Here is a 17,190-nt window from a genome sequence, read left to right as displayed (position 1 = left end):
CCAGCACTACGTGCCTGGGTTCCTCAGTGGTCCCACCATCCTGCTCTTGTGTCTCAACACTGGTCTGATTCACCAGGGTTTGTGGCTGGGGTTGTGCTAAATTGGTGTAGCTGATCTGTCCTCGTATCCCAACACTGAGAGGAAGAAAGTCTGCCCAGATGCAGCATTACGCATCTTTCCAGTCTCATGGTGTTGTAGTACACGAGATATTTGTTCTTATTTTATGCATTTCTTGTTTTGTTTTTCTGTATCTGAATACGTGCAGCTGCAGGTAATGAATTGGGGTAGAGAAAGACAGATAAATTCCCTTCCACTAAATATTAATAGCTGCAGAAAGGCGCTAATGAAGGCAGGCAATTATTTTACATAGCATCCAGGAATGGAGAATAAGGATCTGAGATAACTGCCTGAAATGGTGGAATGAATTTACATAGCCAGAACTTAAGCAGCTGACATTTAAAAGTGTTGAGAAACTGCGTGCTGAGACACAGACCCATTAATGATCACAGGTAGCTATTAATGTTCTTTTTCTTTTTATCTCGTGAAAAACATGCGAGTCTTTGTATATAACTCTAACGGCTATGACAACACAGTTCTCAGCAATTTGTATGCCTGACCTGAACAACCTGTTAATGCTATCAGAAAAAAAAAAAAAGCAGGATTTTACTTCTGTGCCACTTCCACTGCTTAAAGTGATGATCGTACAGATCACATGGTATCCACTTCTGATGCGCACAGCCACTCCGATGAGCCAAAATCACCTTTGAATTTCCCCCTCGTGCCAGCTGGCGTGAACAGGTGGGCAGCAAGTGGGCTTGCAATTATAGTAGTTATTTTATGTATGTGTGTTTGTGTAGTGCTGTTTATAAGAACACTGTGAACATAGCATACAAGGTTTGTATCTGATGTGTGGCCATCAGGTTGCTGGTGTTAATATCCGATACGACTAATGACACCTATGTGCATTTTAATTTGCATTTTAATGCTTTTGTACATTTTGTTAGTTTTCTGCAGTTTTTTCCTATCATTAGGTGTGCACACTAAAACATTATGTTTGCCAGTTGATTTGTAGACAAGGCTACACAGCGTACGAGATAGGTTACTTCTCTCATACGTGGGAAAATCACCAAGTGTAACTGTAGTCTTCACATGCAATAGAAAGCAAAAGTAAATATGAAACTCTCAACATACTGTAAATGTTTTGACACCACCAAGATTTTTCTGGGGATTAGTTAACATGTTAGGAAAACATTTTTTTGTTTTATGGGCCTCCAGTTCCAGTCCCTTGCCTGCCTTTGTAGTGAAACTCCACAACACCTGTTAAACAAGACTTGTTCTCTGTGACAAACTGGACTGCCTCAATTCCCCTTTACCACTGCAGATCAGCAGATTTGGGTCTCAGTTTTGTGAATGTGTGAAAAAACAGGGTTGTTTGCTTGTCTGAGGCAGAACAGAGATCTTGGCTTTTCCACAGACTGAGTGCAGCTTCTGTGTTTTATTCAAAAACATACTGCTTTTCCTAATTTCCTGGTGGCTGCTTGTTATCCCACAGTTTCAGGCCCCTGAACTGAGTGGGTTTTTTTGTTTTATCATGGGGTTGCTTTGTTTTGTTTTATGGTTTTCCTCTAGGCTTGCTTTGCGTTGTTTTTTTCCAATAGTGGTCGATGGCTTAGGGAAAGAAATAACAGCTGGTCTTGAAAGCCTGCAGTCATCCCTTCTAGCTAGCTGCACAGTAGAGGTAGATTCCTAAAAATACTCTTTTTTCATTTACAAAAATCGTAGAGGGATCATTTGACTCTCAGCCCACTCTGGGGTGCAAACATTGAAGTGATTATACTCATCTGAAGTAGTGTTGTTTAATTGCTTGTTTTGCAGACATAGATGAGTGTGCAGCATCGGCAGACATCTGTGGAGAGGCTCGCTGTAAAAATCTGATAAGCTCATATGAGTGTCTTTGTGATTCAGGCTACAAGTACAATGAGCTGAGAAAGACTTGTGATGGTAAGCTCATGAAATAACAGCATATTAACATGTATTATGTGGTCTAAAGCTATTAAAAAAACGATCAGAAATTTAACTTTAGGCTTCAGTAAAAACCATTTTTCTAATCTTACTTAGTGCCTTTCAGTAGTTGTGAGCAACACACTGAGTTTGCAGTGTTTTTTGATGACTTTAATCGACTGTATGACCTAGAGCACTGAGATTTCTTGGATTTATGTGAAGTACAAGACCTGGTGGGAGCATCTGTACATATTGCTGTCTGTCGTTGTAGGACAAGAAGAGTTACAGGGCAGTAGCTGTTGTTCTGTCAAAACCTGTCTTGTGGTATTACTCAGAACGAGGAGCTTAATATGCGTTGGAACCATGTACAGCTCTGCTGGCTGCACTGCCTGCAAGCTTTCTCAACTGAGTACGTTTTGAAAGCATTCCAAAACTAGCATTATGCCTTGTCGTTTGTCTAAGTTAATGCACTGACTAGAATCACACCCTCACCAGCCCTACTGGGCCCTACGTGTTTATCTGTGCCTGAAATGATCTCTGGGGGCCGTCACACTTTGTTTCCCTGCATTTGTTGGTGAAGCAGATAAAAAAACGTGCTGAAGGATTAAGAAAATACTGAGTGAAAAAATCAGTTTTCACTTGTCTGTTGAGGATCCATCTGGTGAGTAGCAATGAGGCAAGCAGCCCCTGCTAACCTGAGCTACGGGAGCAGGAGCCAGGCAGCACAGGAGTAGCAGAAGGGGCCTTCAGGGAAGAAATCTCACCTGGAAGGTAAAGCCCAGGGCTCCAAGGAGCTGAGTTCTGCATCCAGCCCTCCTGCTCACTTGCTGAGCGTGTTTGGGCAGCAGGAATCTGTGTGTGAAAATAGGTTTGCGCAGATGCTAATGCAACTCTTCTCTCCTGTAAAGATGTGGTACAGGGTAGGCACTGGCCATGGAACACTTCAGCACACTCAAGTGAACAATGCCACAAAATATCACTAATAACTCCTTTTTTCCACAGACAATTAATGTTCAAACAAACCCAACGGCTGTTTTCTCCTTTCTTTGCTGGTTTTGTGTAGATATAAATGAATGTGAACAACAGCTCTGTGAACAGACCTGTGTCAACTCACCAGGGAGTTACACCTGTCACTGTGATGGCAGAGGGGGAGTAAAACTTTCCCAGGACATGAACACGTGTGAGGTACGTCAGTCTTCCTTCGTTGCTGTAACTGCAGAACAGACCTTTAGTTTACACTGCATCTGAGAATAACAGACAAAGCTCTGGACCAAAGCCATTTGAGCTGAGACCAGCAGGAAGGAGTCAGAGGGCCAAGGCCACGTGCGCTGGGGACAGTAGCTCTCCTGGAAAGATAGAAGGGTCTTGTTGGCCTGTTATGGGAGTATTTTTATCCAAAGTCTCTCTTCTCAGGCTCCTCCTGTCCCCATTCCAAAAAGAGTGAGTTAAGAGCAGCACTTGCACTTTACACTCCATGGTCCAGGCTTTTGAGGTGGATGGGCTTCAGTGGCAAAGGCTGCTTCTGCATAAGCCAACCATGAGGAAATTCTTAGGATATCTTGTGTTGCAGGCACTAAGCTGCAGTAGAAAACCTTATGCTGTGTCTTGTGGGCGTCATCTCCTTTTGCAGCAGGAAAGCATTCTGCCAAGGTGAATAGGAGGGAGGAGGGAAGGAAAAAGGAAATGTTCTCAGGACCAAAGCAGCACTATTTTCAGAGTATGACCACTAAGGTGCCCTAGCCCTATATGTATAGCAATTACATGTTTGAGGAAAGACAAGGAAGCATATTGCTAGATTCTCATTCAGTTGTGTGAGGAGAGTAAGCATTCGAAAAATGTGTTTTGGTTATAGAACATAATACCATGTGTGCCTTTTGCTGTTGCAAAAAGCGTTAAGTCCTTGTACCTGGGGAGGATGTTCAGTGGGACTCCTGTCATCAGACTGCGCTTTAAAAGGAAACAACCGACAAGGTGAGGACAATTTCGAAGGACAGTCAAATGTGCTGGCCAGCTTTGATGCATGCAAGGGAGTTAAGCCATTAAAATAACGAGTATTGCTGTGATCATGTTTATTTGTTTGGGTTATGGAGTGCTTTACGGGAAACATTATCCAAACCAGTAACTGGGAAAGGCAGTCTTGACCACAGAGCTCCTAAGATAATTACTGAAGCACAGTAATGTCATTTTTACTGTTGATGCCATTTTGAGGCCCATCTTCATAGCTTAAGCTTTTTGAGGGTGCATTAAAAGCCAGTGTGTTCTAACAGAGCTGTAGAGCTACTAGAGTTGATGCTGTCTGTATGGAAAGTACTCTGTGGTTTTTGAACTCTGCATAACTAATTTATTTCTTGACACCTGTGCGGTCAGACTTGTGGCTGAGTTCGACTTTAGAACCTTTGATCCTGAAGGTATCCTTTTCTTTGCTGGAGGCCATCAAGACAGCACATGGGTAGTCTTGGCTTTGCGCAAGGGACGGTTAGAGCTGCAGCTGAAATACAACGGCATTGGCCGCGTGACCAGCAGCGGACCACTTATCAACCATGGCATGTGGCAGACGGTGAGTGTGGGCCACTTCCCAGAGCTTGCCTTGCTTTTCTTGTTCCTGCTGAACCCTATTAAGCATAGGTCTTCGTGTGTCTTCACATTTTTGAGATGCTTTCCCAACCTATGCATTCAATAGTCAGAGCATCTGCATGCACACCGGGACGTTATCCATGCTGAGGTGAGAACAGGATGTTTTTCCTGAGAAGCTGAATTACACTTTATGTCCAGCAAAACTAGACACCATCACTTTGCATGATGCTACCATAAACAGACACAGCACCTCCAAGATGCAGCGGTGCTGAGCTGACTTTATGTTAGCAAGATTAAAAAGATGTCCTCTGGGTAGCGTTGGCAAGCGAAAGATCTTTTAAGGAAGTCTCCAAGGGTGGCTTGTTTTGTGCATGGGGTGTGTATTTGTTTTGTTTGTTTATTTGTTTAGTGGCAGAGCTCAGCTCTGAACCTCGACAAATCTATTACGCTATGTTATATTCTTCAAATCTGATTATAAATAAAACACTCAATTTCCCTTGTAAAGATTTTGGGGTCTATTAGAAACTGTGTCGATCTCTGCTTGCTAACAACATAATCCCAGCAGTCTCATGAGAAGGCGCACTGCGTCTTGGAGCTTGTAAGGATTTGTGTTCTTGGCACTCTCTCAAATGTCTCTGGCATTTCTGGGGTGTTACCTTTTGTGACAGGATCATAAAAAGCATCTTCTAGTATGATCTACAACAGATCAGCATTGTATGTGCATCTTCTCACTTGTGCTTTCCCCCTCCCTCCCTTCTTGTCTTATTTAATTAGATCTGTGGCCTTTAAGTTAATGTGTCTGTTGGGCAGTGGGTGGGAATCTCTTGGTTAACTTCCACAGGAGACAAATGCAGATGCTGGTAACTGTGAGTCATTTTCTGTTTAAAGTTTTTTAGCATTAAAAATCAGAATTATACATTAAAGAAAAAAAAAAAAAAAGCACAGTAGGAAAAAATTTGTTTCTAATGAATAAATAAAGAAGTTCCTGAGTGCATACATTGTCAGCTGCTGACATTTGGTAATACTTTCAGCAGATGAGGTGATGTTTAATTCAGTTCCTTTGCTGTCACTGAAACAATTTTAGGCTCCAAATGGAGAGCTGTAGAGATTCAGCAAAGCTGCAGATAAAATGTGTGACATGCTGTATCTTGGCAGGTAGGAATAGCCTCGAGGCAATTCTTACTAAATTAAAGATTTGTCCTGCTAATTTGAAATATGGTGATTGTAATTGCCTGCACAGGGAGGGTGGTAGTAGAAGATGAGTCACGAAAAGCTGTTATTACCAAGCCGAACCGTTTAACACAGGAGTGTAAACTTGTTAAGTGCTGGACCTCATTATGAAGTAATTACAAACTTTCCCGTACTGGTTGTGGGAGAGATACCAGAAACGTGTTTTCTTTCTTCAAGCAATAATACAAAAATGCTCGAGCGCTTGGGAGTTACAGGGTAAGCAGTGTGCTTGCTTCCTGCAGGGAGAGCAGGCAGCATGATAAAAGCAATTATCATTTTTAGGCGGTGAGTACAATCGCTGGTCTCCTGCCAGCCATCGGTTCCAGGGCTCGTATCCCCACGTACCGTCAGACCTAAGAAGTTGCCTGGCTGAGTTGCTGAAGCAACTTGAAGGCAGAAGGAGCTAAAGGAGCCTTCAGGCTCCTTGCTCCATGGTTGACTCCCCTCAGAGGCTTGGGATGCTGCTTGCATTGCTGGGGTGCTGCTGGGTGCTCCTTTCTCTGCTGTCTTATCCCTTACCTCCACCTTGCAGGTAGTTTGTCCTCTTCTGCTTAACATCCAGTGCCAGCCCTGTCTCTAAATACCATTTAATCAGTAAGTCTGAGCCATACAACTTTGAACCTCAAGTGTGGACTTCTGTGTACTTTTCACCCTCACCTTCTGTGAAACACAACCCAGACCTTCAGAGGTCACAGTCCAGACTCAGATGCCATTTGGGAGCTTTACTCTGGGTGTCCATGTGCACAGGATCAAGCCCTTAGTTCTTGTTAGACCTGGATACTGATGGTGACTTTGCAGGTGTTGGGAGAAAATAGTCATTTTAGAATTTAACTTCCAGGAGATAGGGAAAAAAAAAGACTATTTAAAATGAAATTACAATAAAAAGCACAAGTTTTTAGTCTCTTGAACAAAAGTTGCATCATTTTATGAAAATGTGAAGGCATTTTCAAACCTTCAGGCCAGCGTTTCTACCTGGGTGTATTCTGATGTTGATCTTGCCTGATCTATTTTTAGGTGATCATTCCCAGCAGGGAAAGCAAAAACAGGCAAGCCTCAGGAAAAGCTTTTAACACAGCGTTGTAAATGTAATCCAGCTGAATGAAGTGTCACGTATGAGCTGAGGAGAGCGGAGAATGCACTCGCTTTCCTGTTTGTTTTGCGTTTCCCCCTCCAAAAATTATCATTTTGTCTTTTTTTCAATGTTTAATTTAGCGCTAGCATGAAGATGGTATGTTTAGCACCAATAATAACCTACGTGCACTGTCAAATGTCCAAGTTAAGCAATCACAAGAAGATTGGTAAGTTGGCTTTCACCCCATGGCTGCCTGCAGCCCGGTCCCGTTGCCCGTTTGGGCTCTGGGTGCTGGTGGGGCACCAGCCAGTGAGCTTGGGGTGTGAGGAGCCACAGCTGAAAGTGCCAGAGGGCATCCTGAGGTAGGCAGAACGCAGTTTCCTCAACTGGCATTTGTTAAGGGGTGTTAATCCCTTCTCTTTGAGTTTAGCAGCCCAGCAGCCACAGCCAATGTTCCCAGCCCTCTGGGTGGACTTTGCAGCCTGCCATCTCCCCAAAAAGCTCGTCTGAGAGTGGGTTGTGTGTCTCCGTTGGGCACAGAGCAGTGGTGTAGCTGCCACTTCAAACGAGCAGGCTTAGGGCAAGTAAATTCATGTCAGAGAGGATTCAGCATGGAGCAACATGTCAGATGTAACCAATGTTTTAAAAGCATAAACCAGGCTGCACTGGAATCCATGGGAGAAGGAAGAAGGTTGATATTCTGTGCATGATCTTTTCAACTCTCAAATTTCCTTTATCTTCATCACCACAGACTCTAATCCAAAGGGAGTGTCCAGGTATAAACCTGCTCAGCCCTGCCTGGCAGCAGAAGCCAGGTCCCACAGCAGCCGAGTCCAGTTGGCTGCTTCGTGGTGTTTGTGCAGCCCGGCCTCTTGCTTTCCAGCGGGGCACCTCGGCGTGGATCGTTGTTCCCATGTGACACCACCAAATACAGTGATTTTATTAAAAAATACAACTATTTTTTTTTATATTTTAGTGGGGATAGAATCTTCCTAGCAGTAGTTCCTAGGAGACATGGAGGTAAAAGTGGCAGGGACCTGAGAGAAATTTTTCTGAGAGAAAAATTAGTGCCTGTTGGACATCTTTATTACCCTCTCAAACGTAACAACATCTTCTGTTGTTCTTTTTTCAGGGGTCAGTACTCAAAGACTGGACTTGTTGTGGCTGGAAGGCTTCAGTGTTATCCTCTGCTGAGCCAACAAAAGACATCCTCTTATCTGTCCTTCCGGCTTTGCCTTTCGCAGGCTGGCGCAATAGGAAGTTTCTCATTAATAACTTGTTACTGCATTTAAATTTTGCTTAGAGCGAGCTGCAAACATCACGTAGTTCATTCATTCATTCATGCATTCGTGTTTCTGTTTTGAAGTAGCTGGGCTGTCTTTGCCACTAGGGCAACTCCAGGTTGCTTTCTAAAGACTTGAATATCGAGGTGGAATGTAGTTTAAAAGGTAAACAAAGAGGCTTGGGGACAGAAAATATTTCTGCATCGTAGGGATTTTACTACAGTGTCTGTCCTATAGTTGAGGCTGCGTGTCTTTTTGTACTGAAATTGTCTGTTTACATTTTTACTTTTTCAGATCTCTGTTGAAGAACTCGAGAGAAGCTTGGTTATAAAGGTCAACAGGGATGCAGTTATGAAAATAGCTGTCTCAGGTGATCTGTTTACTCTGGACAAAGGACTGTATCAGCTGAATCTGACAGTAGGAGGCATTCCTTTCAAAACAAAGGACCTTGTTCTGCCAGTAAGTACAGCATCAGCACTTACCTTGTTTTGCATGCCTGAAGGGCTTGATTTCATCTTTTCTTGGGGTGATGTAGGTCCCTCCTGAGAGCAGTTCAGCCTGCCCTGACACAGGTGGCATTATCACCTCCTGGATACAGATTTCTCTCCACTGACTATAGAGGGAGCCTAAGCCAGTAGCAAAGGTGAGAGTCCTGATTTTTTGATTGATGAGGTTGGGTGAGATGTATCCCACCCTTGGCCTGCAGAATTAGGACACAGCAAAGCTGGAGCATGTGGCAGGGCCCTAGGAACTAATGGTGATCATGCTGGCTTGGAGATCTTGAGTGGCCCTGGTGTGTCACGCTGCTGAGTGAGGGTAACATTGTCCCCAGTAGGACTTGGATCAACATGGAGGGCAGTTTTTTCATTGTGACTGGGGTTTGAGCTTCGTGGTATTGTATCACAGCTTTGTGCTCCTGGCTTTTACTCTTTCAGTTTTGTAAGACCCAAGGGAAAACAGGAGCCTGTTTTTCTTCACTTCTTCCTAATTCAAGCAGATAAAGCACATAGATGAAAGTTAAAGCATCCTTTGGATGGGATTGGATGGTTGTTGTGTTTCTGAAATAGCTGCTGCTCAGGCTATTTTGAAAGCCTGCCACACACGGAGTTGGCACCTTGAAACCAAAACTGGCATCCCCTTACTTTTAAACGAGGTGATGAGTTTGTGGCTCTGTGACTGGGAGTGCAGCAGCTGAGGAGGGCTTCTGTTCCTCTCAGGAAGTCATTCAGGGCCAATGCTTGTCTGAAATGCTAAGCTAGGGGTGTGGTCTCCATATACGATTAAGGGCCAAAAACTCCTGAGGTTTTTATCCTGGCTCAGACACCTAATTCTGTCTGCTTCAGTTAATTTGGGATAATGGTTCTGATTTAGGTGCTTTTGCAAGGAGCCTTCTCCTTACATGCTGCCTCACATTTTAATGCTGGTGCAGGATAACAGCACGGGAAGCTGGAACAAACGAGGTGTGCACAGAGCAGGGTGCCCATCTCACGGCTCAGGCACCCCTCACTTAAACCAGAACACACCACCACCTACCATGAACCAGGTCTGACATGCTGTGTGTCACAAAGGCTATTCGCAAAGACACAAAAGATTTTCTTTTCCATGTTTGATATTATAATATCCCCTGCACCTGAAATCACTCATTCTTGCAGTTTAAGGTGTGAGATACTGCTTTGTCTTCCCAGATAAACCCTCGGCTGGATGGCTGCATGCGAGCATGGAACTGGCTGAACGGGGAGGACAGCACTATCCAAGAGACCATAAGGATGAATGAAAGGATGCAGTGCTTTTCTGTAGCAGGGCGAGGGTCTTTCTATCCTGGGCGAGGTTTTGCTGTATTTAATCTTACTTACAGTAAGTACTTCATATTTTTATTTCTGTTGTCCTGCCATTAACTGTAATTGGTTAATGAACAGTTTGAAACTTGCACGCATGCCCAACTCAGTGTTGATTGGTGCAGAAGCGACTGGCAGCTGTGGATGAGGAGGTATCAGCTGAACTTGTGGCTCCTAGCAAAGGGAGACTAGAGCCAGCAGGGACCTGGCCAGCACAGAATAGGTTCTCTCTGTGTGGTTCCACCAATGCATTTCACACCTGGGCTGGCTCCAGCTCATCCTCAGCCTTAGGGGCCTCCCTGTTCATCTGTCAAAATCATAGCTGGTTCCAGCCCTGGCCACTGTCTTCTCCTAAACAAGGAGAGCTGCAAGCCATAGTGAATTACATGAATTACACACATCAGTAAGCAAGATGCCAGCACGTTTAATTCCAAGTTCAACAGATGAGATGCAACATCCCATGCTTGTGATAGGGTGATGATCAGGAAGTGATTAATCGGTGATCGATGTAGTATACTTATATGCTTTTTCAGTTTAATACAGGCTTTTATAGAAGTGTATGTCAGATTTTCCATGATCTTTTGACAGTCAAGAACCATGTAAAAAATGGCTGCCCTGTGTTGCAGCAGTTCTTTGAATGTGATAGGTTGACAGCCATGAGAATTTGCATCTCTCTTTGTGATAAAAAGCTTAATCTTGTCTTTTGACTTCTGAAAGGCAACACTGCAGAAGGTAAAAAGAGGGAACCAATGCCATTTTCTTCTCTGATTATATGTTCAGGTGCTTCAGCATTTTTTTGAGTAAAAGGAATGTGGCAGTCTCTCCATATGCTCATCCATCTATCCTCTTCTCCAGCCAGAAATTGCACATTCTACCATTTAACCTGATATTCTTATGTTTGTCTTGCTACACTTTTTTTTTTTTTCTTATAGTGCAACCTTCTTCTGGAAATGAAACCAAGACAAGTTGGAAAATAGAACTAAATGCTGCAATTCAGCCAGCAACAGACACCGGTGTGCTCTTTGCTCTGGTTACGGAAGAAGCATCTGTCCCATTATCACTGTCTCTGATTGACTATCACTCCACAAAGAAACTGAAACAGCAGGTATAGATTAAGCATTTTTCTAGAGAAAGCTCCTTGCTATTTTCCTGGGACCTGAGAGTCATTATCAAGAAAGAGCTGTCAGGTTCTTTGCCTGCCTGCTTATTTGGGCCCAGCAGTTCAGAACGTGGTCTGAGACTGGGCTGCTTGGCCAACACTGAAGTTCTGCCCCTGAGGGGTAAGTGTTAGATACTACTCGTGAGCTCTTTGCAAATGTGGCCTAGGCAAAAGATTGAACTGGTCTCTTGAATGCCAGAAGATTTTGTTAAATTTTGCTGGTTTTAGAAGCTGTTCAATCTCATAAGCTGAGAGTTTCCATTCTCTGGAGTTGTTCAGTAATAATCCCAAGGCAGACAAGAGACAGGTTTAGGTGTCACTCCAGATGCTGTGAAAGGTCAGTGATGATGGAGGGCTGAAGATGCTGATCTAATTACATTCAGAATGAAGGGCTAAATTCTGGCATTACAAGAGTATAAAAAAGGAATAATTTCACTAATTATTCACATCAGCCAACTTTTCATGTACAATACAGCAGCTACGGTGTATTTACATCCACTAAAACCCACTAAGAATTCCCTCCTAGGAGAAAATGGTTACAAGAAACAGTTAGTTCCTCTCATTCATAGTTCTTTCAGTGCAATTGACATCAGAATAAGATCAGCAATAATAATAATAATAATGCTAATTTTCTCATGGCTCTGCAAAACCTTCATAAACAAGGCCACAATGTTGTCGTCCTGGCCCTGGAGAAGTGTGGAGAGGTATATTTCAGCTCACTGCCTCATTTTTTTGTCTTTCCCCTGCTGTCTAGTTCGTCATCTTGGCCTTGGAGCACACAGTTGTGTCCAGACTGGCAATAAATCTCTGCGATAAGAAGGAACACTCTGTGGACATCCTCCTCAAGAAGGACCAGCTATCCCTGAGGGTAGATGGGATGGCAGGAGAGAGTGAATTAAGTGCTTCAGAGTTAGAGGACAGCCTGTCCATCTTGGAAAGCTCTTTGCAATCAACGGTGAAGACATATGTGGGAGGATTGCCAGGTGAGCATCCAGTTTGATAGCATGAAATACAGAATCCCACCTCCCTGAGCTGGCAGTCAGGAAAGCTGTCCCTATTCATTAAACCTAGGAGCCTCACTCTCTGTGCTTGAGCAAGCTTTGTCTGTGATGCAGGCGTGCATGATCCCAACAGAAGTGAGGGTGTGCTTGATGTTTTTTTGTTTTGTTTTGTTTTTTCTTCAATGATTGTGTCCTTCTGAGGACAGGTGGAGGCAAAAAAAAGGAGGAGCTTATGTTTAGTCAGCAATAGGATTGATTTTTCTGAAGGGTAGCTGTAATACCTTACACATGGTAAGATCCATAGGACCTGTACCACAGGATCCTGCAGTTTTTACACACATAAACATTCATTACGTTAGAACGCGCAAGCTTCATGTTGCTACTTAAGCACTCCTTGTGAAGAGATCTCAGTGTTCATCTGTTCTCCTCTGTGGAGTTTGTATATCCCAGCATCTTTGATAGGAAGTTTCAGAATTGGTCCAAGAACCTGTTGCGAGGGCTAAACTTTTCATGCCATAGCACACAGCACCGAGCTTCCCAACCTGCCAAATATATACGCACAGGTTTTCTGCCCTTTTGTCTCCAAAATCTGATTTTTCTGTCTCACTCCCGTCAGACTCCTGACTCACATTGTTTTGACTGAAATTTGGAAAGCCCAGTGTGCTGATTCTCCCTGGCTGATGCTCTCTTTGAGCTGAACACAGCAGTCCACAATTAATTTATTTCCTCCCAGCTGAAGGTAGTTAGAGCACAACCAGAGGCCTACCACAGTTTATAGCTTTGGTGGCTTTTCAGCTTCTTGAACGAGATCAGTTTGCTCCTCTCTTGTGAGCCTGCAAGATCAAGCTTTCATCTGACTCATGAATTTTGGCTAAACTTTGGGGGTTTGTCTCTTGTTCTGGCTGAACTGGTTTATCAGTCCCTACTGCTGAGGAATGCAATTAAGGAAACAGTTGTGTTTGTGACACAGCGCAGTCCATCCTACTTTGTTGCCAGCAGCTCAGCAAAATCTTGCCCTTACTCGCCCAAGCGAGGGAGAGGGAGCAGCGTTGGCCTCTCAATAGGTTTTGAAGCAGTCAAGCTGGAACAGAGTGGCTGAGGTGCTGTGTGCACTAGGGCACATGGCACAACTGTTGCCACCATGTCCTGGGTTGTCTGTGGTTAGCTCAGACTAACTGTGCTGGGAGAAAGGCAGTTTTTAATTACCTAGGGCTAGGTGGGAAGTATCCTAACTACTGCTCTCAGCCCCAGCTGGCTTCTGTAGATTTAGCTGCTTTCACCCTTTGATCTGTTGTACTCATCAGCAGGACTTTTGCTGCCTCTGCTCTGCTTTTACCATCGAGTGGAACCCAACGCTTGCGCTGAGGAGCGTTGTTCCTTGCCAGACGAATAAACATTTCAGCACTTTGGTTGGATTCATAACTCTGGGTTAAATAACTGTATCAAATGGTCAGATCGAAGCGAGTTTGGCTCATTCAGATCTGAATAACGTTATTTTGTTTTTTGTTTTTTTTTTTCCCCTGCTTCTCTACCCTGTGGAAAAGAACCAATCACATTTAATCTCTTTATTCCATTTGCAATAAATAAATAGAGAATCCTGGGTCAGAATATGCATTATGTCCCATACTAAGTACAGATAAGATTGCAGGTGTGGAACTATTAGTTAGAGTTTAAGAGACAAGAGGGAACTTAAAGGCATTTAGTACCTTTTTATGGTATTTTCAGTTTGGATAAATCCTGAATTATGTAATTTATATGATGCATAGTCATTTTTCCAGGCAATGTGTATACCAACCTGGTAAAGGAGCCTTTAAACAAACCTTCTCAGTCTTTACATGGCCCCAAACAGACAGATCTATGTCCAGTCGTAACAGAAAATTATTTATTTGACCTGATTTGCAATTATAAGATACACAAAAAAATCCTTTTTATATTTATTTTTGACAGTATCTTATAAGTGCATCTCATCCAGCCCATGCTGTCCTTCCTTAAGCCATGTGGCACATGTAACAGCAGTCAGCGTGATTCCTTAGATGAGTGCTCAAGCCATGAGGCCAACGCTGTCAACTTCTTCTGAGTCAAAATTTAGTTTGAATTCGTGTGAGGTACTATAACACAGAGACCCACTTCTTTGTAAGAGTCCAGTTATCTTAAGCAGACTCCAGAGATAAAATTTGGTAAACAGGGAGGCACAGAAAATAGCTGAAATCATTTGTTTAAGCAAGCACCGAGCGATGGTGTTTTCCAGCCAGAAAGCTGAAAAATTTATAGTATCTATTTGTGGCTTACAAACCCCACACAAACACTCTTTCTCTCGCTCAGTCCTGGAGTCCGCCACAGTGTGAGCTGTGTTTGATTACATCAGTGTTGAATTTGGCCAGGCAGAACCCTTTAAATGGCGTGTAATCTCAGACCAACAGGGCAACCTATTGTTCACCTCGTCCTCGCTTCGGTGTAGAGATAAGGGGGTTGCTTTGCTACCTGCCTCAGTGGGAGGCTGCCTCATCTCTGAGACATTCCTTGCTTGCCATTGCACAACCAGCACAGCTGGGTCAGATTTGGGTTGTAAGCAAGCTAATAACCTTCGGGGAAGGGTAGAGGACACGGGTCATGTTAATTTTTGTTCGTTTCTTTATGGTCAGCGTGTAAGTGATACAGCAGAAGTTAGGAGTAGTGAGCCTTCCTGTCATGTTCACTGATGCTCATCAGAGCATAGGTGGGACAGCTTTTCGTGCAAAACGGGCCCCCAAAGATGCTTGTCTCCCCTTTGGCACAGATGTTCCCGTCACCTCGACTCCGGTCACGGCGTTCTACCACGGCTGCATGACTGTGAAGCTGAACAGCAAGGCACTGGACTTGGACGAGGCACTGTACAAGCACAGCGACATCACGTCACACTCGTGTCCTCCAGCTGAGGCGGGTCCGTAGGTACCACTGCAAGGCGAAAGTTTTATACTAGGGAACTTTCAATGCTTTTCTTTTTTTTTTTTTTTTTAAGATATAAATTATTCAGACCTACCGCACTGCGTGTATAGTTTCTCTTAAACACTGAAGTTATGTAGGAGCTACTGATCCTTATGTCAGATTGATTATTGAAATACTCCTTTGCTTTGAGGTTTAAAGGTTGTAATATATTTGTAAATAGTTCAGAAGACTAATATTAAATAAGCCAAAAGTACAGAATATGCCTAAATGAATGTCATGTCTAAACTGTAAGAGACAGTTTTATCTGGAATGTGGAAAACCTGGTAATATATGAGTGTGGACTGGAAGAAAAATAATAATTCTGTATTATTTTTATTACCAACACTGCTTTCTGATTTGCAAAGTATGAGAGAATAAAATATTTACATACAAGTTTTTAATTTACCTGTACTCGCATTATTCTGTACTCTACTATTTGGAGATGATGACTCAGGCTGTGCCTGATATGGAGATTACACTAGTGGTTTTTTTGTTTGTTTCAATTTGTTTGGAGGTGGGGGTTATGTGTTTGTGTCAGTATTACATATCCTTGGGCTGGAAAGCGCACGGTTGCTGCTATTATTATTGCTACAGTTTTTCTTGCTGGTACCACAGATGGAAGACTCAGTTGTGACCTTTAGAAAAACTCTTGGTCAACAGAGAATGGAAAAAAAAAAAAAAAGAAAAAACTGGGTCAGCAGGAAACAATTAGAAGAAAAGACTCATAAGCTGAAAGCCATATGGCTTTTGTGTCAATAACCACTGAAGCAAATGATGAGGTGTTGAGAATTGGGAATATTAAGTGGTGATGACATTTTTTTGCTGCTTAATTTTGAGGTTGGCTCATTCACCGTGAGCCTAACGGGAGCACAGAGGCTTGTGATTCTGAGAGTTAGCCAGGCTGAATTGCAGTGCAGTGAGAATATGCTTGTGGGTTTACTTGGGAGAGGTTGTAGAGCCATAAAGTGCATTTAACTTCTAAACTATCCTGGTGCTGCTGGGGCAGGCTTTGCCTAGCCTGCTTTGAGGCAACTGAATCTTGCTTATTTGCTCCTTGCCTTCCAGTGGGTTAAAGAAATGACAACGAGAGGTATGCCGTGGTGGGTATCTGAACATTAAGTGGCTAAGGTCACCCTGTGCTTCACGGGGTTAATATGGAACAGGTCTAATTCTACAAGGGTTTTTTAATAAATTGTTCCCAGTCATTCTATGCCATGTTTTGCCTAGTCAAATACGGAGCTGATGGATTAACCTAGTAAAGCACACGTGACAAGGTAAGTGACCGAGGTGTGGAGATGTAACTGTCCCAGAGGAATGAATGGAGGCAGGGCAAGACTATCCCAACTGTATCCAGCTGACAAAGGTTTTTACACTCAGGAACGACCAGATGCCAGTTTGGAAGGATAATTGCTAACGAGACAGTGGTAACGGGGACAGACTCACTGGTGGACTGTGCGTGGATAGGAAAACCCAGAAGTATTTCTATGGGTTCACTTTTTGATATTGAGCAAGGGATACCAAGTTATGTGCAGGAGTGCTTTCTGTTATAGTCAGTGATGCTGGATCAACTTGAGATTTGATGGAGAACCGAAGAAACATCAGCTTATTATTCCAGTGAGAGCAGGGAATCCTGAAGGTATTGTGGTGAACAGCACTTCCTCACTGTGGTGGTTTGTTTTCTGTTTGCTTTTCCTGGTTATTTTAGTACTTTACCAAAATACGTCTCCCGTTCTTTTAACTTGGAGGAGCTCTAATGAAAACAGTACAAACTTGGATGGCACCTACTATTTTTTAAACCAAGTAGATGGAACAAACCCCATTTTACTTTGTTCTTTTCAAAGGAAGCATGTTAGCAAAGCAGTCTTATGTCTAGCATTTGTTTTTTGGTATAGCTTCTGTGGTGGATCCCAAAAAAATAACATGTGGCATAAATGAATCACAAATATGTCTGACCTTTGTGTTAATGTAAGTGGTACTGTTTATGAAGCCAGATCCTGGAAACACGAATCTTGTGGTACATTGTGGCAGCCTGCAGTTGCAGGCTTAGTATTATGTGAAAAAGACTATAATT

At 43.2% G+C, this 17,190-nt stretch overlaps 1 protein-coding gene across 1 annotated transcript in view; it reads left to right on the top strand.

The window, feature by feature from the left end:
• The window catches only part of GAS6 (growth arrest specific 6), a 35,754-nt gene extending 20,270 nt beyond the window's left edge, over positions 1 to 15,484 (top strand). Inside the window, exons 7-15 of the mRNA XM_084296811.1 lie at positions 1,876 to 2,001; positions 3,065 to 3,186; positions 3,854 to 3,972; positions 4,369 to 4,558; positions 8,455 to 8,619; positions 9,846 to 10,014; positions 10,928 to 11,100; positions 11,909 to 12,137; positions 14,932 to 15,484. Of these exons, the coding sequence (XP_084152937.1) occupies positions 1,876 to 2,001; positions 3,065 to 3,186; positions 3,854 to 3,972; positions 4,369 to 4,558; positions 8,455 to 8,619; positions 9,846 to 10,014; positions 10,928 to 11,100; positions 11,909 to 12,137; positions 14,932 to 15,083 (1,445 nt within the window). The 3' untranslated portion in view covers positions 15,084 to 15,484. The remainder of the gene's footprint in view (positions 1 to 1,875; positions 2,002 to 3,064; positions 3,187 to 3,853; positions 3,973 to 4,368; positions 4,559 to 8,454; positions 8,620 to 9,845; positions 10,015 to 10,927; positions 11,101 to 11,908; positions 12,138 to 14,931) is intronic.
• The last annotated feature ends 1,706 nt before the right edge of the window (positions 15,485 to 17,190 follow it).

This window comes from Netta rufina (genome assembly GCF_964035555.1).
Source record: "Netta rufina genome assembly, chromosome: 1".
In the NCBI taxonomy this organism is placed as follows: Eukaryota; Metazoa; Chordata; class Aves; order Anseriformes; family Anatidae; genus Netta; species Netta rufina.
The sequence above is the reverse complement of the archived record's forward strand: the minus strand, read 5'-3'. Positions and strand labels throughout refer to the sequence as shown.